The sequence below is a fragment of the Diabrotica virgifera genome, chromosome 6 (assembly GCF_917563875.1).
Source record: "Diabrotica virgifera virgifera chromosome 6, PGI_DIABVI_V3a".
In the NCBI taxonomy this organism is placed as follows: domain Eukaryota; kingdom Metazoa; phylum Arthropoda; class Insecta; order Coleoptera; family Chrysomelidae; genus Diabrotica; species Diabrotica virgifera.
In genome coordinates this window covers 233,992,450-234,019,068 of record NC_065448.1, presented here as the reverse complement: position 1 = coordinate 234,019,068, position 26,619 = coordinate 233,992,450, and the positions used below count along the sequence as shown (strand labels likewise).

Genomic DNA, 26,619 nt, shown 5'->3' with positions numbered 1-26,619 from the left:
ATCTATTAATAGAAAAAAATCAATATACATACAATATTACGTACAAAAGTATAAACACTTTTTTTAATTTTTCTCAAAACTTCATTATTGTGACTTATATCCTTTCAGAAATAAGCGATTCAATTATTCAACTTTTAATTAACTTAAATTTAAAGAATTCCTATTTCTATTTTATTTTGATAAACTTTAGTCGGAAAACGAAATACTTAGTTGTCAGCGATTCATTTCGTGGATTACATATTACGAAATTTGAGGAGAAAGAGGGTAATTTCAATGTCGTGTAAAATTACACTAAAATTTTACGTGTATATAACTATAAATTTATATTTATACTTTTATTTTAGTAAGCAATAAGTTAGCATTTAATGAAACAATTCACTGCCAACTATATCGTTCTTTGAGTATAAGAAATTCAGTTTTATATTATCAATTTGTTGTCCCCTCTAGAAATTAACGTCTAAAAATTTGCTTTATCAAAATATTGTGCAAATATGTGTGTTTAATAGCAAATATTGTGTTTTTCAAACAACTGTCCAATTTTCTGATTTTATTTAGTATGGACCAATTATTTCAGGTAGCTGTGGACTTGGTCCGCATAGCAGGTGAAATACCAGCGATAATAGAGTCAGCACTTGCTCCAATTGAAGGAGCTATAGAGAACTTAATAAAAATATTTCAAACATGTGCCAAAGATAATAATCACCCCAATGCAGCCAAAATTCTGGGGCAGATAGGAAACTGTGTAAGAGCATAGATGACTACGATGTGCACCAGTTAATTCTATATTGGCTGAGTACCTTGTAAATATTATGTAAAAAACAAATAAATTTTTCTCTGTGCATAGTAAAACAGTTCTACAAATAAAGATTTTCAAAAAAAGTTGTTGGTAAATAATTTATTTAGTCTTGGTTGATCAGAAATATACTGAGTGTACTATTATTGCTCTAAAATGACAAACATATATTTTTAAATATTTTTCTTGTGCACTCTGTAGCACCAGCGTGGATAACAAAGGCAAAAAAATATTAATATATAACTCGACAAATTAAACAAACATAAAAATATACTTAATGCTACGTAACTTTACGGAGTGCCTCGGTAGCTTCCGAGTGATTTAGGGGTGTGGATTCTTAATAGATTTTAATATAATATAAACTCAAATGCTCGGGGGCGCAATTGGATAAAAAGAAAATGAAAGACGAAACATACCTACTTAAAACTTAAAAAATAACTAAAGTAAAAAGTTAATAAAAATATATAGTTATCATAAGATACAATAGACCGGGCAGTATCGTCGCCCCCGCTAGCGCAATTATTCCGATTCGATTTTTTTGCACAAACTTACTCAAAAAGAGGTCTTTATAACATATCCACAGGGTGCCGGGCGGTGCCATGGTCGTAAATTTTTTTAAATAATTTTTTTAAACAAATTCACAAAAATTTTTTTATTTCCAAAAATTTTTTTTAGATAATTTGGGCCATTCTGAGCAAAAAAGGTCTCTTGTCATTTTTCTCTAAAATTGATTGTTGTCGAGTTATACGCGATTAAAAATTTGAAAAATGCGAAAATGGCCATTATTCATAACTCGATCAAAAATGATTATTATGAAATTCAAAAAGTGACAAAATCAAGATTCAAATACCTTCTTCAACGTCTTGAAGAGATTTTTGGCATTATTTTATTACAAAGCTGTTACTTTTAGTTATTACCAATTAGCGCTGTAGTCTAACTGTATCGTCGCCCCCGTTAGCGGAACAATTTCGATCAGATTTTTTTGCACAAACTTACTCAAAAAGGGGTCCTCATAACATATCCACAGGGTGCCTTGCGGTGCCGTGGTCGAAAAAATTTTTAAACAATTTTTTTTAAACAAATTCACAAAAATAATTTTTTCATTTCCAACAATTTTTTTTAGATAACTTGGTCATTCTGAGCAAAAAAGGTCTCTTGTAATTTTTCTCTAAAATTGATTGTTGTCGAGTTATATGCGATTAAAAATTTGAAAAATGCGAAAATGGCCATTTCAAGGCTTCATAACTCGATTAAAAATGGTTATTATGAAATTCAAAAAGTGACAAAATCAAGATTGAAATACCTTCTTCAGCGTCCTGAAGAGATTTTTGTCATTATTTTATTAAAAAGCTGTTATTTTTAGTTATTAACAATTAGCGGTATAGTCCAACGGTATCGTCGCCCCCGTTAGCGGAACTATTTCGATTAGATTTTTTTGCACAAACTTAATCAAAAATAGGTCCTTATAACATATCCACAGAGTGCCGGCCGGTGTTCGAAAAATGGTTTAGAAAATTTTTCGACCACGGCACCGCCCGGCACCCTGTGGATATGTTATAAGAACCTCTTTTTGAGTAAGTTTGTGCAAAAAAAATCTAATCGAAATAGTTCCGCTAACGGGGGTGACGATACAGTTGGACTATAGCGCTAATTGTTAATAACTAAAAGTAACAGCTTTGTAATAAAATAATGCCAAAAATCTCTTCAAGACGTTGAAGAAAATATTTGAATCTTGATTTTGCAACTTTTTGAATTTCATAATAATAATTTTTAATCGAGTTATGAAGCCTTGAAAATGGCAGTTTTCGCATTTTTCAAATTTTTAATCGCGTATAACTCGACAACAGTCAAGTTTAGAGAAAAATGACCAGAGACCTTTTTTACTCACAATGACCCAAGTTATCTAAAAAAATTGTCAGAAATGAAAAAATTATTTTTGTGAATTTGTTTAAAAATAATTGTTTAAAACATTTTTCGACCACGGCACCCTGTGGATATGTTATAAAGACCTCTTTTTGAGTAAGTTTGTGCAAAAAAATCTAATCGAAATAGTTCCGCTATCGGGGGCGACGATACAGTTGGACTATACCGCTAATTGTTAATAACTAAAAATAACAGCTTTGAAATAAAATAATGACAAAATCTCTTCAGGACGCTGAAGAAGGTATCTGAATCTTGACCTTGTCACTTTTTTAATTTTATAATAATAATTTTTAATCGAGTTATGAAGCCTTGAAAATGGCCATTTTCGCATTTTTCAAATTTTTAATCGCGTATAACTCGACAACAGTCAAGTTTAGAGAAAAATGAACAAAAACCTTTTTTACTCACAATGATCCAAATTATTTAAAAAAAAAAAAAATTGTGGGAAATAAAAGAATTGTTTTTGTGAATTTGTTTAAAAAAATTTTTTTTTTAAATTTTTCGACCACGGCACCTTCCGGCACCCTGTGGATATGTTAAAAGGACCTCTTTTTGAGTAAGTTTGTGCCAAAAAAGTCGAATCGGAATAATTGCGCTAGCGGGGGCGACGATACTGCCCGGTCTACAAACACATTTACATAAATATAAATATCATGACCTACCATAGTGTTCTTAGTTGAATATCATTTTGGAACAAGAGAAAGGGATCAGATAATAATATTATCAATCAAAAAGCATTATTGCAAGATGAAATCAATTTTATTAAAATAAAAAATAAAAAAAATGAAAGGTTGGTTCTCTTGTAGAAAATATAAGAGATTCTGTTTACAAAGACGATAAAAAGGTTTACAAACAATACCTTGTCATACAGTCCTCTCCTCATCCTTCACGTTGCGAATGTACAAAGCACGCACTTTTCACTGAATTTAGATAAAGAGTAGTACAAAAATGTTTATTTCCATGAACAGTTTCAGCAAAAATAAATAAACTTGCAAATCTGCTCATTTTGACTTTTAAATATCCTTTGAGGTATTTAGGATTTTCTTTAGCACTTAATCCATAACTGCTTACAAAAAGAAACTTAGGTAGTGTAGTATACACTAAAATAAACTGGCTCTTTGCCTAACACCGGCATTTGGTTTGTGACTAGGAAGTCACGAAAGGAGAACAGTTTCTAACACTACCTAGCCTACTGCTTCTAATACTCTACATTTTCAGGAACTCAAAAAAAACTTGATTAAAAACTACGTCAGAACTCAATCTTTGAACCTAACTTTCTCAGAAAACCTCCAAAGCGGCTTCTGCCGAGGCTACAACAAACTTCTCTCTTTGAAAGCCCAAACTTGAATGCTTAATCTCACAGCTTGAATTCATCTCCTCAAACCAAAACGCTTCCTTCCAAAATCCCACTCCATTTCTCTCATTCTACCCTACTCATCTAATCAACCAATAAGAAAAAATTTTAATCCTTCCGTCTTTCATCATTGACTAATAAAAAAAATAACCAAGCTTCCTACACTTATTTATCGACCAATAGGAAAAAAACAAAATATATTCTAAGCCCAATCTACTTAGTAGGGAACCGTCAAAAAATTTAGTTACACAAAAAAGTAGTAAACACTTAGTTCTACAGTTCTCAAGAAAAATACTGCTGAGTGCACAATCCTACACCTGCGCTTCTGATACTTAAAGTAACACGTATGTGTATCTAACTCCCAAGATTCGTGGAGCCAAAACGATTATTAGTTACAATGTAACTCGTTCTTACATCACAAACTGACTGTTTTAAGTTCAATTTTCGAGCGATAATATTAACACAGAAAACCGAAATTAGGCATGACTGCAAAATAATATAACGTATTTCTTTAACAAAATTGAAAAACTACAATTGAATTATTTTCACGTTCTCTCAGGACAGAAATAAATTCCTAGAATTTACTTGACATATGAAGCGATATTCTTATGTTTACCGGGCGAGAGAAAAATATGTAACAATGACATTTACGATTTTTGGTTTCTGGATGAGGCAAATTGATTGAGTTCTTTTGAACCGTTTCAACTCTATCTGTAAAAATATTAGTACATTTGGACGTTGAGAGGTGACTCAAATTTTTTTGCAGAAATTGCTTGAAAATAAATCAAATAATAATATTTGAGTTATCCTCCCTCTCAAAAAGGTCCCGAACATTGTTTAAATAATGAAAATGTCAAAAAATTAAGGAAAAATTTGATTTTTTTCTTGGTTTTTTGATTATAACTTTAAAACTATTCATTTTCTAGAAAAGTTGTACTAACATAAAAGTTGCGTAATTAAATTTCCTACGATATAGAATTGGTTAAAAATTTAAAAAATAGTCATCCTTGTTGAAAAATAGCAATAATTGTGAAAAAAACATACAAAAACAGGTATTCGCATTTTACGTTTTTCAACCATTTATGCTACATTTAGGACCTTCATATTTCACCCTGAAAAACTTTATGATATAGTAAAACAATACTGTAAACTTCATTAAGATCAGTTCAACAGATTTTGCAAAATAAATTTTGCAATCCAGCTTTCGTAAAAAAAATTCATTTTTTCAAAATGTTACAGGACTGAAAATAAAGCAGAGAGCAAGTTGAAAATTTTTTTGCCTATAGAAGGGTACTGTACCTTTCATCTGCAATTTTGCAAAATTAAAATCGATTAACACCACGGCGTCAGGAATTTTTTTAAATAAACATTAATTATTGGTGCTACGCGCAGGACAGAGGATAGTTTGCTCTGATTGGGCATTCCAATGACTTTTGATAATGATTGATACATTTTAATTTTTATTACATTTCAATATAAATAAATAAATTTGTTTATTGCAAAATAAAAACACATACTCTATCCTTTGAAATAACACTTTTATTAGCAAAAACTTTCTTTGTTCATATATTTTAACTTCAATAATAAAAGTTTATTATTTTTAAACATATGCAATTGTTTAAACAATATTTCACAAACAATAATAAAATTAGTTTGATTTTTGTGGAATTAAAATATTAAAATACAACAAAATATAGAGTAAGAAAATAATATATTAGATAAAGATTGGAAGAAATTTTGGTGGAAATCAACTTGTGTGAATCGAACACCGCTGTCCTGCGCGTAGCACCAAAAATTATTGGTTGTTTCAAAAATCGATTTTAAATTTGAAAATTTAAAATGAAAGGTACAGTACACTTCTATAAGCAAAAAAATTTCAACTTGCTATCTGCTTCATTTTCAGTCCTGTAACATTTTGAAAAAATGAATTTTTTTTGCGAAAGCTGGATTGCAAAATTTATTTTGCAAAATCTTTTGAACCGATCTTAATGAAATTCACACTATTGTTTACTGTATCATAAAGTTTTTCTGGTTGAAACATGAAGGTCCTAAGTCTGGTATAAATGGTTCAAAAACGTAAAATGCGAATACTTGTTTTTGTATGGTTTTTTCGCAATTATTGCTATTTTGCAACTAGCGTGACTATTTTTAAAATTTTTAACCAATTCTATATTGTTGGAAATTTAATTACGCAACTGTTATGTCAGTATAACTTTTCTCGGAAATTAATACTTTTAAAGTTATAATCAAAAAACGAAGAAAAAAATCGAATTGTTCCTTCAATTTTTGACATTTTGATTATTTAAACAATGTTCCGGACCTTTTTGAGAGGGAGGATAACTCAAATATTATTATTTGATTTATTTTTAAGCAATTTCTGCAAAAAAATTTGAGTCACCTCTCAACGTCCATCTCAAAACAGATGCGCCCTGGACTAAAAGGAACACACAGAAATAGTAAATCAGTGGGTACAGACCAAATGCCAGAAGAAAGCTTAAAATGCATGATGAAACCTTGAACATTATAGAAAACTTGTTTAACATAATATACAAAACACAGGACATACACCGAAACAATAGTTACTCTCCAGCTTTTACGCTATCCCTAAAAATACAAACGCTAAAGACCGCAGTAAATACAAAGTATTATCATTACTGAACAATAAGATATGTTAGGGTTTGGTTTCAATCCTTGAGTTTCAATCTGTTGGTTATACACATCTATCAGTGGTACGACCGACAGTCACTTATGGGTCAGTACTCTAATGAAGAAAGACGGCTTTGCAATCTTGTGTGACCACTCTCACCACCCTACAAAGACAAGCGCTTCTAAATATAACAGGAGCCTTGAATAGTATAGGAACCGCTTCATTAGGGGCTATCACAGGTCTCTCTCCGCTGAAATTATATATTTTGGTGGTAGTCCTTATGACCATCCTGAGACTCAAAGCAAACAATACTTGGAGGCCGAATTATGTATTGAATAGCCACACAAACACTACTGAGACTATACTTGAGGAATCCATCTTTATGAAGAACTTAGACATGATGACACCAGAACTAATCTTTACTGAGAAGATTAACACAATTATACCATCTAGAGAACAAAAATTCTCAAATATTAATGGGGACTTAAAATGGTTTACTGATTGATCTAAAACTGCCCATGGCACTGGATCAGAAGTCTTTGGGCAAACATGTAACTACAATAAGTCTTACAGCCTAGGTCAACCTACAACGGTGTTTCAGGCTGAAGTTTTTGCTTTGGTGACCTGCATTGATGAAATCATTGATGAAGAACCTAAAGCTAAGAGAATAAACATTTACACATATAGCCAATCGTCGATTCTGGCTGTAAGGAACTCTCTCACCAAATCAAAACTGGTGAGAAACTGCAAATATCTCCTCAATAACCTGGCAAAAGACAATAAAGTGTCTTTAGTATGGGTGCCGGGTCATGAAGGTGTGCATGGGAACGAACGAGCAGATATGTTAGCGAAACAAGGCTCAAGAGAAACTTTTGAGCCCAGAATCTTTCTGTGGCACCACTAAAGATGCTACGAAAAACGAGGTTTAGAAATGGCTGATAAAGAATCATCAAAATAAATAAAGAACCACTCAAGGGCAAATCCAGACTAAAAAAATAATCAAAAATATTGATAAAAAACTCTCGAACAGTTTGATGAACCTCAATAAACGAGAGATCAAAACGGTCACTGAAATGGTGACTGGGCAATGCCGTTTAAGAAATCACCTGTACCAACTAGGTAAGATGAATGAACCATAATGCAGAAAGTGTGAAATGGAAGAGGAGACTGCCGTATACATACTATGCCATTGCAATGTGCTAGATGAGGTAAGGCAGGACTTCACTGGTCAAATGAAGTTTGAACCAGAAGAGATCCTAAAACTACCAATAAGAAAACTTTTGGCCTTCGTTGAGGCCACAGGACTTATTAGAGTTTAAGAAGAAGAACAGGGTTTGGTACAAAGGTCTTTTGACCAAGTGCCAGAGGCTAACGAGTCTCGACTGAGTTAAGAAGAAGAAGAAGAAGATGTTAGGCTGGCACATGATCTGAGACAAGAAGATGCAAAAAACAGAAGAGAAAATATTACAAAGGCAGCCTGTAGGAAGGAGAAGAAAAGAAGGCCAAGAACGAGATAGTTGAATGATGTAGAAAACGACTTGAAATCCATGAATATAAGACAATGGAGGAGAAAGGCATAGGAGAGATCTGAATGAAAGGATGTAGCCAGTTTAACCAGACAGACAAAGACCCATCCAGGTTTATGGTACCAAAAGAAGAAGAAGAATTTTAAATAAACCACTTAATTAAACGCTGTATGGCTCTTTATTTTCGCATTATAAAAATGATGAAGTTATAATTACAATCAATAATCCCTCGTCTGGAAAGCCTCTCGACCAAAACTATTACGTGACAAACGTTTTAATTTGACCAGAGAATGATGGTAATGGAAGCGGCAGACATCCACAAATAATATATTTCTCTGAAAAGAAGCCACATCACAGGATCATAAAATGGACTCCCTTCCAATTATCGCTTTTTAGATGCCCCTTGCGGACTCCACTTATCCCGATATATACGAGTGAATAAACATGGCCGACGCTGAGCGGCGGTCTCCGGCAGTCAGTACAATTGGTAATATACTCTTGTTTGAAGAGAGATATGGGAGACATACAGCGAGAAGTCAACAAAATACTCGAAAGTTTTGGTACAGGGTCGGAGACGATGCTTTAGTGATGCAAAACGTCATTTCGTCGGCTGCATGCAAGAGTGGAAAAGTGCCATCTGATTGGTATACCTCAATTTATATCCCACTACACAAAAAAGGAACTACTACCAGATGTGAAAACTACCGCACACTGTCACTAAAAACACATGCTAGTAAAATATTGTTGCATATCATCAAAAACAGATTAAATACCTATCTACATTACCAAATACCCCAGAAACAAGCGGGGTTTGTAAAGGGTAAAGGTACAAGGGAACAAATCCTGAACCTGAGACAACTCATTGAAAAGTCTAGAGAATTTCAAGTACCTATGATTATATGCTTCGTTGGCTACCAAAAGGCATTTGATTGTGTAAGCTGGATAAATCTGTGGTACATTTTAATAGAAATGGGCGCACCAATGCACCTGGTGCTACTTATTAAAAATCTGTACCAGTCTAATATGGCGACAATACGACTAGATCAGAAGTTCTCAAACCAATTCAAGACCGAGAGAGGTGTTAGACAAGGATGCGTGTTGTCACCTGACTTATTTAACATTTATGTTGAACATGTCATGAGGATGGTTTTAGAAGGATGAGCCGGTGGAGTAACAGTAGCTGGTAGGAAAATCTCCAATTTAAGATTTGCTGATGACACTACACGAATAGGAGCAAATGAGCAAGAAATGTTTGATCTTCTGCGAAGAGTTGAGTACGAAAGCAATAAAGTTATACTGAAAATCAGTAAAGCTAAGACAAAAATAATGGTGGTCGACAGATTTGACACTATTTAACTGACTAACATATTACAGGAATACCAGATAGTAAATACCTTTGTCTATCTCGTGTCTAGTATAACTAACGATGGTAACTGTGAAGCAGAAGTTCGGAGACGTATTGGTATGGCAAAAAATGCGATGAGTCGCCTAACTAAAGTTTGAAAAGACAGATCTATCTCTCAAAATATCAAGATGAGACTGGTGAACGCCCTTGTATTCTCAATATTTTTATACGGAGCAGAGACTTGGACTCTTCGCGCATGCGAGCGCCAAAAATTGATGCCTTTGAGATGTGGTGCTGGAGAAGAATGTTGCGCATACCTTGGCCAGCTCATAGGACAAACGTTTCCATTCTCAACAAACTCAAGATTAAAAAAAGGCTGTCCACAATATGTCTGCAACGAATACTGCAATTCTTTGGTCACGTGGTTTGCAGAGGTAACGACAGTTTGGAGAGATTAATTGTTTCTGGAAACGTTCCGGGGAGAAGTTCAAGAGGACGATCACCAACTAGATGGTCTGACCAAATAAAGCATTCAGCTGGAAACTCATTCTGAGAAGCTCTTAGAGCAGCTGAAGATAGAGACCAATGGAGAAACATTGTTAGGAATATTGGAAGAAATCACGATCCTCAGTAATGGGGAAACGACAGGAGAGAGAGATGCAAGAGTGGCATAATCCAAATCTGAAAAAGCTGACTAAAGTTTGAATATAGTTCTTCTATTGTATCTTTGCACATGCATGAAATTATTCACGAATTACTTTTTATACTAGGTCTCTTTTCACTCAGAGAATCTATACCTACTAGGTTTCTAAACAAAGACGAGTAATTCAAAGTTACCGCACCGCAAGGCTTATTTGAAATTGGTGCCCTAGGAGAGTTTATTATATTTGTCAGGCAAGTTTACTCCCCTGTTATGAAATTTTGACACTATTGAAATTAATGAAATTTTGATACTATTTGCATTTCATAGGTTAATGAGGTTATATCGGCGATTATTTGCGTTCTCCGCGTTATTCATTTAATTTTTAGATTTTTTAGTCTGCTTTTATAAAAAAACACGTATTTTTAGAACTATTTCGCGACCTATTTAGAAACGCAACGTAGGGAACCAATGAATATGAAGGATATACTAAATAACGAAATAGAAACACAAAACTGTAGTATGGATATATGCGAAGCATGGACGACACAAGATTGGCGCTGGAAACTTATGAATGGAAACCAAATAGAAGGAATAAAAGAGGATGTTTAAGATTACAATGGAGTGAACAAATAAAAACAGCAATGGCAAACATAGACCTCAGTCAAGGAGGTATATATGACAAGAAGAATTTCCTAGTTTTCTTAGGTTCCTAGGAATTTCCTTAGTTGCGTGATAGATTTTGGGGCTGGGTAGTCGATGATAGCCTTAATATTGTTTTAGTCAGTTTTAATGCTTTGCGTATTGACTACATGACCGAGGTATACGATTTCGTCTTTGCATCTTGTAATATTTTAAATACTTGTTTCAAATTTTGCATGTGTTCTTCCAACGTTTCTCCTAGAACTATGGTATCGTCTAAGTATGCGAATGCATAAGATTCCATTTCGGGTCCTATAATGGAATCCAATAGGCCTTGGAACGTGGCTAATGCTGCGTGGAGACCAAACGTAAGGACTCTGAATTGAAATAATCCTTTACCAGATGCTATGAACGCTGTCAAATGCTTGCTTTCTTCTGCTAGAGGTATTTGTCCATAATCTTTTTTTAGATCCATTGTTGAAATGTATTTTGCTGGCTTTAGTTTCTCCAGTATGTAATTGATCTACGGAAGTGGATAGGAGTCTTTTTCGGAAATTTCATTGATAGGTCTGAAATCTATGCAAAATCGGTAACTACCGTTTTTCTTCTTTACTAATACAATTGGCGAGCTGTAGGGGCTATTAAATTCTGCCATAACATTACTTTAATCCTCTTTCTTTAATTTATATACCCAGCTTACCGTCTCATCCGCTATTTCTAAGCCTACCGTACCTTCTGATTCCGCCATATTTATAATATATTTGTTCAATCCGTTTAAGGGCCAATTTCTCATATCGAGTTCAACTCCAGTTTAACCTGAACTTCTAGTAAACGTCAGTTTAAAGTCAAAATCGTCTTTCTCAATTGGCACGTTCAACCGATGGCAGTTTAAACTTGAACGATGCTTGAACGGAGGAATTCGGCCGTTCAAAGATTTCAGAGCTCAGTTCAGATGATTTCATGGACTACGCATGCGTTGTATTAACACGAAACGCTGTCATATATAAATATATCCTATTTTATTATATTAAGCCTAACGATAAACGATAACAATATTTTTGTTTTTATAATATTTATTTATAACTATTAAAATGACTATTTGAATATAAATACTTAAATTTAACTTTATTCAAAAACAGCATAAAAAAGGTAGTTCAAAATGGCGACAGATGTTTACCTTTTGCCATCTATTGGCATTTCTCGAAAGCTGTAGAACGAGCACTGACATGAACGTGCAATGAGAAATGCATTCCCAACAAAACCGTAGATCACCGGTGAACCTGGTTCAACTGAACCATAGATTACCGCAGGTATGAGAAATCGACCCTAAATGTCTTAAATCCTTTTAAAATAAATGCTCGGGCGCCAATGTAACGTTGTCGTTGTATTTGATGCTCCAGGTAACAAAACACAGTCGGAGACCAAGGTTCGCTTTTTAAGACATTTTTATTTAGAATCAAAACATACAAAAAAAAAAAGATAATTAACCTTAATTACTCGTCAGTTTCGGTAATAAAATAGATTTATAACCTTCGCATCAAACTTTTGGATCGGGTCGATGTGACTATATTTGGTAAATGAATGAATACCACCGACGATCGCGTGGATTAAGAATTACCTTTATTAATATGAAATGGGCTTATAAGGGGAGAACATCTCGCTCAAGTCGCCAGGGGAAAAGACATGTGAGGAAATACGATCACCGCTCGTATAGGATAGGTAAAAGGAAAAACCGTCGGATTCGTTCAATGCACCAAAACGACGGCGGAAAATGATCGGCATAACTCACCTCTTATACCTTGTTGTTTATTGTTATTCGATCAACGCTCCAAGAATAATAATCCAACTAGGCTTTTTGTTCCGTCTTTTATATCGTCTGAGACGGTATAAAAACACGTTTTCCTTAAATCATTGGCGTACTTTAGACGATAAAATTATATTATCGTCACAACTAGCGATTGGCATGCTGTGTAAAACCACGAATAAATAAGTATTTGTCTTAGTTTTGCCATGTTTGTGTTTTGCTATGTTTTGTATGAGTTTGTACATTAATTTCCCAAAGAATAATTTTAGTCTATTCTGAATCCACCCCTGCTCGAATCTCTTTCAAAATGTGTAATGTTTCCATGATAATAATATGAATCATCCCTTCGTTTTGAATGTTTTATATATGGCACAATCGGTTAAATTTTGAGTCTTTTGTGTTAAAAGCAAAGTTTACGTTGCAAAAACAATATAACGGGAAAGCTAAATGGCCAATAAAATAAACGCAAACAGCCTCAAAAATGCCGGCAAGAGGAAGGAAAATTTTTAGAAAACAAAAAAGTTGTTCAAATAATGTCGGCAAATAAATGTTTGTTTTTTATTAACCCAGAAAATGGAATTCTTTCTTATGTATTTATTTTTAATGTTGTTAAACAACTACAAATGAGGATATATCAAACAAGACAAGAATTGATGAAAAATTATGTGGGAGATCTATCTCCAGCAGTTGGCAAGCGAAGATTGAATGGATAAAACAAAACTAAATTTGATTCAGGTATATCCGCCAACATCAAACTGATGCAACAGAAATGAAGTAGAAACATTATACCAACTTATTGAGGAGGTCCAGAAAATAACAAAGAGCAGAGAAGTCACTGTAGTTATTAGCTATTTTAATGCAAAGATCAGCAGAGGAAGATTTGGAACCATGGTAGGGATCAGATACTAAGGGAACATAACAAAAGGAGAAAGGTTCATAGAGTTCTACCGTTTTCACCAGATTTTGTCGTGGTCTTTCCACTGATCGTCTTCCTATTGGGGAACCGTCTCTCCCTGTCCTTACTACTCTATTTGTTGTCATTAAGTTGTGCTCACGATGAGGCGACGACCCTCGCACCCTGGCATCCCTCGTACTGCTCGTACCATATTATCGATCACCAGATGCATTATTTTAAATGCGAGCGTTCACCAAAATGAAGAGTAGGATACTAAGCCCTAGGCTAGGATACGATGCGAGGGTCTCCGTAGAGAACAAACCCTTAGGCTTATGTGATCATTTCATTCTACTCTTCTGTTTTTTACCCAATTATTAATGTTCTCCACCTTGTCCCATAGTAGGGGAGCAGGGGGCTAGTTGTAACAATTTTCATGAAATCAAATATATCTTGACAGTTATTTTCCCAATTATCCCTAATTAAACACTAAACGTTAGTTCTCTAACTAAACTCTTTCTGAACAAAATTGAACTGAAGAAAAGTTAAAAAGACTGGTATTTTTTAGTCAACTAGCATTTTACCAAAAAGTACATTGGTACAACTTACCCCGCGCTTGGGGCTAGTTGTAACATCTATTGGGGCAGGTTGTAACATTACGAAAATTCGAATTTTTTATAATATTTCGAAGAAAATACCAACGTTGGTCCTGTTGAAAGATGTTGCTCGACTTCATAACGTGGCTTCCGGTGTTCTTAAGTATAAATGTAGATTTCTACGCATAAAATTTTGGACCCAATCTGGACCAACCGTATAATTTTGATACCAAGAAGAAAGAAGTTGCTTAGCACTGAGTTTCACAGCACATTGGTAAGGCAGTTTTCGCATCTTCATGGGAATTACTCCAAAATATATTTCGGTGCACTTCAGAATATACGAAGCCATTTTACTTACTTCTTCGGCTGTAAAACCTATACCTGGTTTAGTACAGCCCACTTGTAGACTCTTAACGTTTTTCTTTTTTTCTATATCGGTATCAAGATACATGACACAGTCCGTGTTGTTTTACTTGCTTGCTTTATGCTACATTTATTATCTAAAATTTTCGCTGAACTTAACTGGTAGACTTCACTTTCTGGCTTTGCGTTGCCCTTGGTTATGGTATATCGGGGCAGGATCCACTTGTGAGCTCTTCAGACACTTAGACCTCCTAAGTTGCCTTAAGTTGCTCTTTCTGATTTTCTTATATATGTTGTCTCATTCTGGCCTATTACTAAACTAGATAATACGTTTTTATATTGTAGATCATAAATTTAGTAAAATTCAGCGCAATTTGTAACATGTGACAACAAGACCCAACGTTTTGTTACAACATGCCCCGTAGCACACTTTTGTATATTTATTAAAATAACTGTAAAAATATCTTGCTAATCATAAAATCGTTAAATAACATCAAAGTATAACTAAAAGAAAAGAAATGAACACCGAAAGATTCGTTTCCGTTTAAAACAATAGCGATAACCAAAATTTTATGAGAGTCAAATTTTAAATTACCTCATCCAAATGAATCTCGTGCACAAAACTACTATTTGCAACTATCAGAGGATGACTATTTGCTAGACGGTGTCAATTGCTGGACGATAAGAGAATAAGATTGAGTCAGCTAAATTAGTTAAAAACGGTTAAATAACCTACGAAAAAGCCGTGTAACAACAAGCCCCTTGTTCCCCTACCTTACCATCGACTTTTCAAATGGTTTTGATCTCCGCCGTTTCGAGAAATTTTTTTGTCCTCTCTGTGTCAGGTCGTGTTTCTTGCCATTCAGGCAACCTGCGGCTCTGTTTGCTCTATTCGCTTGATCTTCCACTTCTGATTCGAGCTTTCCGTAGCTACATGGTGTCATACCTAGATATTTAAACTCCATCACTTGTTCTATTAACTGCCCCTCCAGCTCCAATTTACATCGTATTGGATTTGCTGTTATTTGTCTTTTTTGGGGAAATAAATATGTTAAAGTTTCTGGCGGTTATATTAAATTGGTGCAGCATACGTTGTAAACTATATCCATTTTGAAGATTAGTATTGCATTGTCTGCATAATTTCGTATCCTTTTGCAGTTATTCTTCTTCTTTAAGTTCCATCTTCTATCGAAGGTTGGAAATCATCATGGCAATGCGGACCCTGTTGACTGCCGCTCTAAATAGCTCTGCACTACTGCATTCGAACCATTCCCGTAAGTTCTTAAGCCAGGATATTCTTCGTCTTCCCACATTTCGCTTTCCTCGGATCATGCCTTGCATAATAAGTTGTAATAATGAGTATTTTTGCCCTCTCATCACATGTCCCAAGTACTCAAGTTTTCGTCTTTCGATAGTTAGTATTATTTCCGGTTGATTTCCTATCCTTCTAGTTACTTGATACTTCCACGTTCGACATTCTTTGAATCCATGATATTCGTAGGATTCTTCTGTAACACAAAAATTCAAAGGCGGCAAATGATGCACATGCTATTTCAATACGTGTCTTAATTTCTTTGGTTTGGTCATCATTTGATGTTAACCATGTTCCTAAATAAGTATTTGTAGTTATCCACACTCTCAATCATAGTATCTTCAATAGTTATTTGGATGTTTACGTGTGCTGATTTAGTTATGATAATGCATTTAGTTTTCTTTAAATTCATCTTCAGTCCGTACTCATGACAGCGTTCATTAAGGCGTTGCATTACGTTCTGTAAATCATTGTTGTTATCTGTTATTATTACTGTATCGTCTGCAAAACGTAAGTTGTTCAAAACTTCTCCATTGATAGATATACCTTCTATTGAATCTGAGAGCGCTTCTTGAAATACCGCTTCACTGTAGAAGTTGAAAAGTACTGGAGACAGCACGCAACCCTGACGGACTCCTCTCTGTATTTTGATATCTTGGGTGTCCTGGTTGTCAACTCTAACCTTGGCAGTTTGATTCCAATATATATTAGATATAATTTTCATGTCACGACTGTCAATATTTTTGCTTTTTAATATATCTACAAGCTTTTTATGTTGAACTTTGTCAAATGCCTTTTCAAAGTCTACAAACCATAAGTACATATCCTGATTCATGTCCATGCATCTCTGGGCCAGCATATTCAAGCCGAACAAAGCTTCTCGTATGCTCATACCATTTCTAAAGCCAAATTGTGTGTCACTGATTTCATATTTGAGAGTTTTAACAATTCTACTGTCTATTATTTTCAAAAATGTTTTAAGTGTGTGACTCATTAAAGATATTGTTCTGTGATCCGAGCAGGTTGTTGCACTTGTAGCAGTCTGATATATTAGATTAAAGAGTTCAACCATTACAGCAATACCATCTTCATCAATAAGTTTTAATAATTCGATGGGCACATCATCTGGTCCCATAGCTTTACCCTCTTTCGTGTTTTTAATGGCATAGATCACTTCGTCTCTTAATATTGGTGGTCCGGTATCCTCTGTGATTTCTAATGACAGTTCTCCTCTTTCATCATTAAAGAGTTTTTGGATGTAATTGGTCCATTGACACAATCTCTCCTTCACGTCAGTAATAAAATCCCCTTTATTATTAGTTATATCCCCTGCAGTTATTACTTTTTTATTATTCCATCCAAAATCAGGCTGAACAATAAAGGACTCAAGGAATCTTACTGTCTTATCCCTTTGCCAGGCTCAATTAGGTCAGTTAGTTCATCTTGTACTTGTACTTTTATTGTGATTTATTTTAGTATTTATACGTTAATTATTCAATATGAAAAACTGCAGATTTATAGAAGTTTCTGGCTAGAGTAGGGGTAAAATCAAAGAAGAACTAAGGGAGATGCTTAGGCAGAACACAGAGCTGTCATCATTATCAGTCTCTCTCAATCCACTGCTGCACATAGGATTCCCCTATTTGCCTCCAAAGTGTTCTATCTTGTGCTTTCTGTATCCAGTGTTTTGTTGTCTTTCGTAAGTCGTCTTGTATCCTACATAAAATGCAAAGTGTTGATTTTTCAGTAAATTATTAATTTTTTTTCCTTTCTGGATGTTCTGTGACATAAAAATAAAATAATCTTTCTTGGAAAAATATTCCAAAAATAAAATCACCCAGTAAAATATTTGTATTAATATTCAGTTGTATTATTTATCATTCACGTATTTATATTATGTTTTATAATATTTATTTACTGTAATAACGCATTATTAAAATAACAAATAATAAAATTGACACATTGATAATACCCATTCTATTATTAAAAATTATAATAAAATTTATAGATAAAATATACCACGTATTGCAAACAATTTAATCAAATATTCAAACGAATTAATATTCTATTGTATACAATTTTTTACGTCAAAACACATTTTCCAATGATTACTGTTAATACGTAGATAAAAATACATATTGCTCGTAATATCAATAAATTTGAACAGAAGAAAAATGTGAAGTGTATAATTTGGGATACGGTTGTCATTTGTTCAGTTGGGTGCAAAAATACAAATTGTGTTGCAGTTTCTGGACTGTAAAATTGTTAAAAATTGTGAAACAGACCCAATGGATTGGAAAAAATTATTTGCTAGATCGTAAATAGACACTGTAAAATGAAGAAGAGTTTGTATATTTATATAGTAGCCAGTTTTCACAGGAAACTAAATAAAGGGTTCTGCTGTTTTGCTAGATTTGTCAGCAGCTTTCGACAGATTCTGATGATAAGAAATAATTTACTAACTCTTACGAATAAACTATCTTCGAAATAAAACTCACACAGCTCAAACACTTTTCCTTCCAGACCCAGAAAATCTAAATGAATACTTTGTTAATGTGAGTAAAAATATAACATCAACTATTGTGTCACAACAAGATCCCATTTCCTATCTCCCTAATTCAGGAAAGGTCTCGAATTCATTCTTGACCGGTTGACAAATCTGAACTGATCCAAACAATCAATAGTATCAAAAGCAAGTCTTCCTGTAGTACAGATTAACTACCCATAAAAATTTTCTCAAATCTCCCAGACAATGTGTTGGGTGTCCTCATCTCTCTAATTAAAGATTCTTGTAAGAAAGGTAAATTTTCAAAGTGCCTAAAGACGGCCATCGTTATTCCCCTTCATAAGGGTGGTGAAAAATCTAATGGCTGCAATTATAGACCTATTTATTGCATTACTAACGGTACTCTCCAAAATTATTGAGAGACTCATAAAAGCCCTACTTATATCCTTTTTCGTTGATAACAACATTTTATCACAAAATCAGTTCGACTTTTTAAATAATAAATGTTCCACTGATGCCATGTTTTTAGTACTACATGAAGTTTATCAAGCAATAAACAATAATCTGCACACTGCGACTTTTTTTGTGATTATGCCGAAGCTTTTGATTGTGTAAATCACGATATATTGATAAAAAAAACTCGATTTCTATGGAATTCGAGGTATTTCTTTAAACTGGTTTCAATCTTACTTGGATAATAGGAAACAATTGTTCAGAGCAAATGATCCAGATTCTAGTCTCAAAAATGTTGTATTTGGGGTACCACAAGGTTCATTATTCGGTACTCTACTTTTCCTTATCTTTACTAATGACATCCCTAGTTTAAAAATCGATGGAAAAGTTTTTCTTTTTGCTGACGATACCAGCCTCACTTGGAGCAACTCAAATATCGCAACTTTTCATGCTACTATAACTTCTGATTTACTCAAAATAAAATACTGGTCCGATTCTAATTCACTCTCTTTTAACGTAGAAAAAACAGTAGCAATATCTTATAGAGGAGCTCTTCAACCCTTACTTCTTCATAACAGCCAGATCAGTATCGTTGATTCTGTAAAGTTTCTTGGTATTTTTTTAGATAGAAATCTTAAATGGTCCCTTCATATCGATGTGTTAAGCAAGAAACTATCCTCAGCTTGCTTTGCAATAAGATCTGTTTTGAAGGAAATGAATTTAGACTCTTCCAAAATAACATATTTTTCTTTGTTCTAGTCCCATTTTCGATATGATCTCCCTTTTTGGGGTTCGGGTCCAGCTGCCCAATCCGATGTTATTTTTAAATTACAAAAAAGAGCAATAAGATATCTGTTTGGCCTCAAAAGAACAACACATTGCATGAGTTACTTCAAAGAGCAGGATTCTAACACCACCTTCTTTATATATTTTAGAAACTGTTTGCTTAATTCGTAAACATCTACTCGTCTTTCCAGCAAGACCTAGATATGACTATTCCACCAGAAATTCTACCTCTGACATCTGTTTACCGATCCCGTCCAGTGACTTAGTAAAGAAATCTATATTATATTCTGCAAAAAAACTATACAACCATCTCCCTCTACAACTTAAATCTGCCACATCCTTCCCCAAGTTCCGTAAAATGACAAAAGCCTATTTATCTGAAAGACCATATTATTCAATAGAAGAGTTTCTTAACCAATAACTAGGAAATTACAGTACTCTTATGTATAAGTAGAATCTTAATCTATAATTGAGTGTCATATGCAGCAGCTTAACTTATTAAATTTCTTAAGGTAGATTACGCAATTTGCAATTTTTTTTTAAATTTTGCAATAGACTGTTACTGTTTTTTGTTTCACTTTATAATATTTTATGTATATTGACTTTTTATATAATTTTAGTAAATTGTATTTGTTATTGTTTTTATTTATGATTCTTGTAAGCTTTGTCTATAAAATTGTAAAATTTTTCATGACAATAAAGCATATTTCTACTCTATTCTATTCTTACGCACCATGTCTTGCAAACTCAGATTCTGACAGATTAATCTTGATCACCGATAGGGCATTTCATGTAATTATGTATAGGATTAGAAATCAACACCTCCCGAAAATTTTGAAAATGATCTGCCATAAGGCTATGTACTCACACCATTGCTTTTGAGCCGTATAGCGCAGACATACCAACAACAATCATCAAGAAAGTTTGGCTATGCCGTTAACTGGAGTTTATTAACACAAACAAAATCCCTAGCAGAAGCTGAAGAGATTTTGACGGAAGACCTAGAAGTAAAAGATTAGACTCTATAATGTAATAGCCACCGTATAATTAGTCTAATGAGAGACACAATAAAAATATTCTTAAAAATTATCCATTTAAGAATTCTTAGAAAAGTGGAACAAGATATTAGAGATCGAAAAAACCTACCGGTTTTAACGTAAAACCGGTTTTTTTACTTCGCAATAACCGGTTTTACCGGTTGTTTTTTGTCCCGGTTATAACCGGTTTTTGTCTTTTTAAATCAAAAACCGGTTATTAGGTCCATAATTTAAATTTTATTTTATAAATACAGAAGCAAATGAAAGTGCAAACCCACATCAGCCAGAAACAATTAAGTTTTATTATAATATTTCGTTAAAAAGGTATTTGTAATCATAATATTTACATAAGAAGTGATCTGGTTCAAGTAGACGCAAAGATCATCTATTTTTCACACTTGACTCTTGACATTGAAAATGGGTGAATGACTTTTTCTGATTACCAAAAATAATGTTCTGATTATGAATATCGAATAACCGATTACGAATACGAATCTCCAAGGGTTTCCCTGCGTTTTCAAAACGATACACCCATACAGGAAGTATTAAATGAGTTAAAATGTACCTATTATACAAATATACAAACGTGTTAAAAGAAATACATGATAAATTTTTTTTGATGGTATTAAAAGTAAAAGTTGAATGAAATGAAGCAAACACCAGTAGGGAGAAGGTCAAAGGAAAGACCCAAACTTAGATACATGGAACAAGTGGAACAAGATCTGAAAACACTTGAGATTACCCACTGAAAGAACAAAGCAGGAACAGAACAGAATGTCGGAAAATCCTAGAACAAGCCAGGACCCAAAAAGGGTTGTCGAGCTACTGATGATGATGATGATGAAAAATAAAAGTTAAATTGCATTATCCAATTTATTTTTAAGTAAAATATTTATGTTGATATTATTTTCTTTAAATCCCATTTGAAATCTGAGAAATTTTTTTTAAGTTGAAATTGTTGGGTTAAATTGTATATTATTGCAATATGTATATTAATCTTACGCTATAATATATTTAATAATAATCAATAAATATATAATAATAATAAATTAATAAATAAATATAATAATTAATAGAATAAAATGGTTTTATTAAAAATTGTGTTTTATTTATTTATATTGATATTGATGTTCTTTCGGTAGCACTAATTTTGATCATATTGATATCGAGTATCGAGTCAAGTGGAATATCGCAAACTAAAGTGCATTGTAAACGTAACATTGGATTAAATAACTATTGGATTAAAAAAAACGAAAACCGGTTTTTGGAAAAACCGGTTTTTTTGGCCGGTTATAATCACCAGGTTAAACCGTAAGCAAAAAACCGGTATAACCGAAAACCGGTGTTTTGTCAAAAACCGCCATCCCTACAAGACATCACTGAACCCCAATTTGGATTTAGGAATGACATGGGTACACGAGAGGAATTATTTGGATTTAACGTCCTCATGTAAAGATGTATGGATGTAAACCAACCACTCTATGTTCGTTTTATTGATTACGATAATGCATTAGATAAGGTCCGACACAACCGTCTTATATAATTGCTTTGTCAACACATTGACAAAAAAGACTTAACGATAATATAATATATCTACTTTAACCAAACAGCAAAAGTTAGAGTAGGTAAAGAACTTTCGGTAGAAGTAGAGATAAAAAGTGGAGTAAGGTAAGGTTGCATACTCTCCCTCTTATTGTTCAATCTATGTTTGGAAGAAGTAATTAAGGAATCACTCGAAAATATAACAATTGGAATAAAAGTCAACGGCAGACTAGTGATGTTGATTATAGGTACTTTCGAGTATTCGTTCCAAATCGTTACTTTTGTATAAAGTAATCATTTACAGTATTCGTTACTTTTATTACTATGATTACTTTTGTTACTTTTGTATTTGTGTACAGGTAATTGGTATTTTGTATAGGTATTCCGTTATAACAACCACCTTCACCAATCTGTTTAAGGGATAAAAATAATTTGATTACTATGATTACTTTTGTTACTTTTGTATTTGGGTACCAGTAATCATACCGAGAATCGTATTTCTCAGTAGGTAGGTATTTTGTATAGTTATTCCGATATATCAACGACCTTCACCGATCTGTTTAAGGGATATAAATGATTTGATTACTATGATTACTTTTGTTAGGTACTTTTGTATTTGAGTACCGGTAATTATATTGAGAATCGTATTTCCTAGTAGGTAGGTATTTTGTATAGGTATAGATATAGATCTAGATAAAAATATAGGGTTCTCACATTCGATCTTTGTTAATGACATACATTACATATTTTACGTATACTATTATACCTCCCTCTGTTTCATCTTCTATCGTCTTCTCACCCTTACACCCTTAAAACGCTTCATACCGATAACAATATTCGATAACACTCGTAAAATACTGGTCCCGTCCGTTACTAGCTGGGATACGATTGGTAGAAAGTAATCAAGTGTATTGGTTGTAGATACATTAGTCGTTACTAGCTCTGATACGATTGGTACGAAGTAATCAGAGTAATCAAAGTAATCAATGTATATACAATAGTCGTTACTCGCTCTGATACGGTTGATACGAAGTCATCAGAGTAATCACAGTAGATACAATAGTCGTTACTCGCTCTGATACAATTGGTACGAAGTAACAAAATAATCAGAGTAATCAAAGTAGATACAATAGTCGTTACTCGCTCTGATACAATTGGTACGAAGTAACAAAGTAATCAGAGTAATCAAAGTAACGATTTGCCTCTCTGTATAGTAATCGTTACTTTCGATATGCGTAAGTAACGAGTACTTTGTAACGAATAGATACTTTATTAACATCTCTACGGCAGACCCATCAACAATATCAGATATGCCGATGATACCATACTAATTGCAGAGAACATACAAGACCTACAGGCTCTCTTAGATAACATAGTAAATGCTAGTGATGAAAGCGAACTAAAGCTTAACGATAATAAAACAACATTTATGAGAATTTCCGAAATACAACAACAAGACATTTTAAACATAAGAGGGGTGGCAATAGAATAAGTTAAAAAATACAGATATCTTGGTTTGTTATTGGGAATAATAAAATTATTATTGGGAATAACGAGTATACAGAAGAAATAAAAATGAGAATTGGACAAGCTAGGGCAACATTTACCATGATGAGAAAAGTGTAATGAAGTAGAGACCTGAGTTTGCAATTCAAAATACGAATATTACTTTCATACAGTGCGGTGGAATAAGTGTTGCCCCCCCCCCCCATATTAACTTGTTTATTTTAAGAATATAAGCAAAACACTTGGACAGGTCGATTTTTAAATTAACCATAATATATTATAGCATCAACGTTTTGAACTTTACGCGATCCCTCTTCAGGTAACAGGCATAATTTTAATTTTTTTAAATGGGAAAGTACATCATGTGACACCTCATTTAAAAGCACTTAAAATACTGATTTCAAAAATGTATAATACTTTAATCCTGTTTGAGAGCGTAGGTGCAAAATTTCGGTCGAATTCTTTCTAAATGCAATCATTTTTTTCGAATCCTGAAAAAACTAATAAATATTTTTGAAAAATTTAAACGCAGAATGAAATATTGCAGTATTCTCGATGGTCCAAGGTCCCTGAGAACTCCTATAATGTTTATTTTAATAAGTCACAGTGGTGAAAAAAAGAGAAAATTTAGTGTGATATTTAATTTCAAATATATCATTCAAAAGAATGTCTTTCACAATTTCTTTTTTTTTATTCTAAGGGACTGCCAGCCCTCGGTAATAATCTAATCTTTGATTCTGCGTTTAAATTTTTCAAAAATACTTATTAATTTTCTCAGAATTCGAAAAAAATAAATGCGTTTAAAAAGAGTTCGACCAAAAATTTGCGCCTACGCTCTCAAACAGGATTAAAGTATTATACATTTTTGAAATCAGTATTTTAAGAGCTTTTAAATGAGGTGTCACATGATGTACTTTCCCATTTAAAAAAATCAAACTTATGCCTGTCACCTGAAGAGGGATCGCGCAAAGTTCGAAACGTTGATGCTATAATATACTATGGTTAGTTTAAAAATCGACCTCTCCGAGAGTTATGCTTATATTCTTAAAATAAACAAGTTAATAGGGGGGCAACACTTATTCCACCGCACTGTATGTGTTTTACGTGCTGCTGTATGGGGTAGAGGCCTGAACTTTAAAGAAATAAATAAGCGATCGACTTGAAGCATTCGGTATGTTGACCTACCGAAGGATATTAAAAATAAGTGGGTAGATAGAATATAAAATGTTGAGGTCTTCAGAAAGATGAAAAAGGAAAAGAAAATCATGAATACGATTAAGATAAGAAAGTTACAATATCTCGACCACGTTATGAGAGGGGATAAATATGTGTTGCCACAAACCATAATGTAGGAAAAAATACAGGGAAAACGAAGTATTGGAAGAGGGCGCATCTCCTGGCGGTCAATCTGAGAAAGTGGTATAATTGCAGTTTCATCGACTTGTTCAGAGCCGTAATCTCAAAAGTGAAAATAGCTGTGATGATTACCAAACCCTTTAGAGGAGACGGTACCTAAAGAAAAAGTAGAAAACCGCCAGGTAGACACAGTCATTCACACACACCCTCACCCATCTATAAACGTAGGAGACTACAACAGTCACTGTGAAAAGTAGAAATATAAAAACTGGACGATTGGCATGCAGTACGTAAATCAAAGAGAAAACACCTTAGGCACTAACTAGGCGACTGTAAACAGTATGAGTATATGCAAACAAAAAATATATGTGTAAACCGTCATTACAATTTATCACGCTTTCATATTTTTAGGACAATCTGTACACCGCTGGCATCGCCTTGTTTGGTCACCTGAAATTAATTACAGCCCTATTTAAAAATTTACATAATTTAAATATTGGCATAGTACAGGTACCTAAAATTAGTAATTTAATTCACGACCCGTGATGTGCCAGAGCCAGAAGTATTGGTGGAAAATTATGACTACAGTAAATATTGAGACTGTCAATTAAACGGCCAAGATAAATAATTTTCAGCTATGGTCAGGCAATAATAAACCCGTAAATTACTTATAGTCCAGTCGGGTTAGACGAATAACAGGCCTAACCTTGCATTAGGAGCTGCCCCAAATTTTATTTTTCTAATCTTTAGGGAGGGTCAATATTAGTATAAATTTAAAATCTCGACTGAATTCCACTGTTGCGTTAGCCGCAATCTTGATTTTAAACGAGAACCGTTTTTGCTCAATATCGCCGCTATTTTTAATTTTTTGACAAAAAGTGCACAAACTGAAATTGTTGAAAATACGATTTTCTATAATTTCATTTATTATAACTTTTTTCGTGCGGTCGATATTTTCCGAGTTATGAGAGGAAAATTGTGACAGTTGGAGCATAATTATTGAATTATTGAATTATCTCGTTTATTATTAGCTTTACAACAAATATGTACCTGTACAAAAATGAAGAGAATCAAATTCTACACAATTTTGGTTTCTTTAATTTTTTTGCTAAAATTAATATTTAAGGTAGTACGTATGCGGTAATGGCGCGAGCGTAAGACCGGATTGATTTTATAGCAATTGTTTTTGTTCAATATCTACGCCATTTTCAACTAAAATTGTTCAAAATATAATTTCCTACAATTTCTTTTTAACAATTTTTTTCATGCGGTTGATATTTTCCGAGTTGCATGGGAAAATAGTAAAAAGTGGTGGGGGGAGCATAATTATTGAATTGAATTTTGTATCCGAGCTGCCCCAAATTTTATAATTATATCCTTTAGGAGAGATCAATAGTAGTGTAAATTTAAAATCTCGACTGAATTCCGCGGTTGCATTAGCCGCCATATTGATTTTAAATGAGAACTGTTGTTGCTTAATATCTCCGCCATTTTCAACTTTTCGACATAAATGGTGGGAAAGAAAATTGTTGGAAATGCAATTTCCTACAATTTCTTTGGCACAATTTTTTTTATACGATCAATATTCTCCAAGTT

At 33.5% G+C, this 26,619-nt stretch overlaps 2 protein-coding genes across 4 annotated transcripts in view; one reads left to right on the top strand and one right to left on the bottom strand.

The window, feature by feature from the left end:
* LOC126887303 (uncharacterized) overlaps positions 1–768 on the top strand; it is a 46,251-nt gene extending 45,483 nt beyond the window's left edge. The window contains exon 6 of the mRNA XM_050654730.1: positions 575–768. Within this exon, the coding sequence (XP_050510687.1) occupies positions 575–754 (180 nt within the window). The 3' untranslated portion in view covers positions 755–768. The remainder of the gene's footprint in view (positions 1–574) is intronic.
* The window catches only part of LOC126887302 (chondroitin sulfate N-acetylgalactosaminyltransferase 2), a 1,014,890-nt gene that overhangs the window by 307,567 nt on the left and 680,704 nt on the right, over positions 1–26,619 (bottom strand). The gene's annotated exons all lie outside the window — the stretch shown is intronic.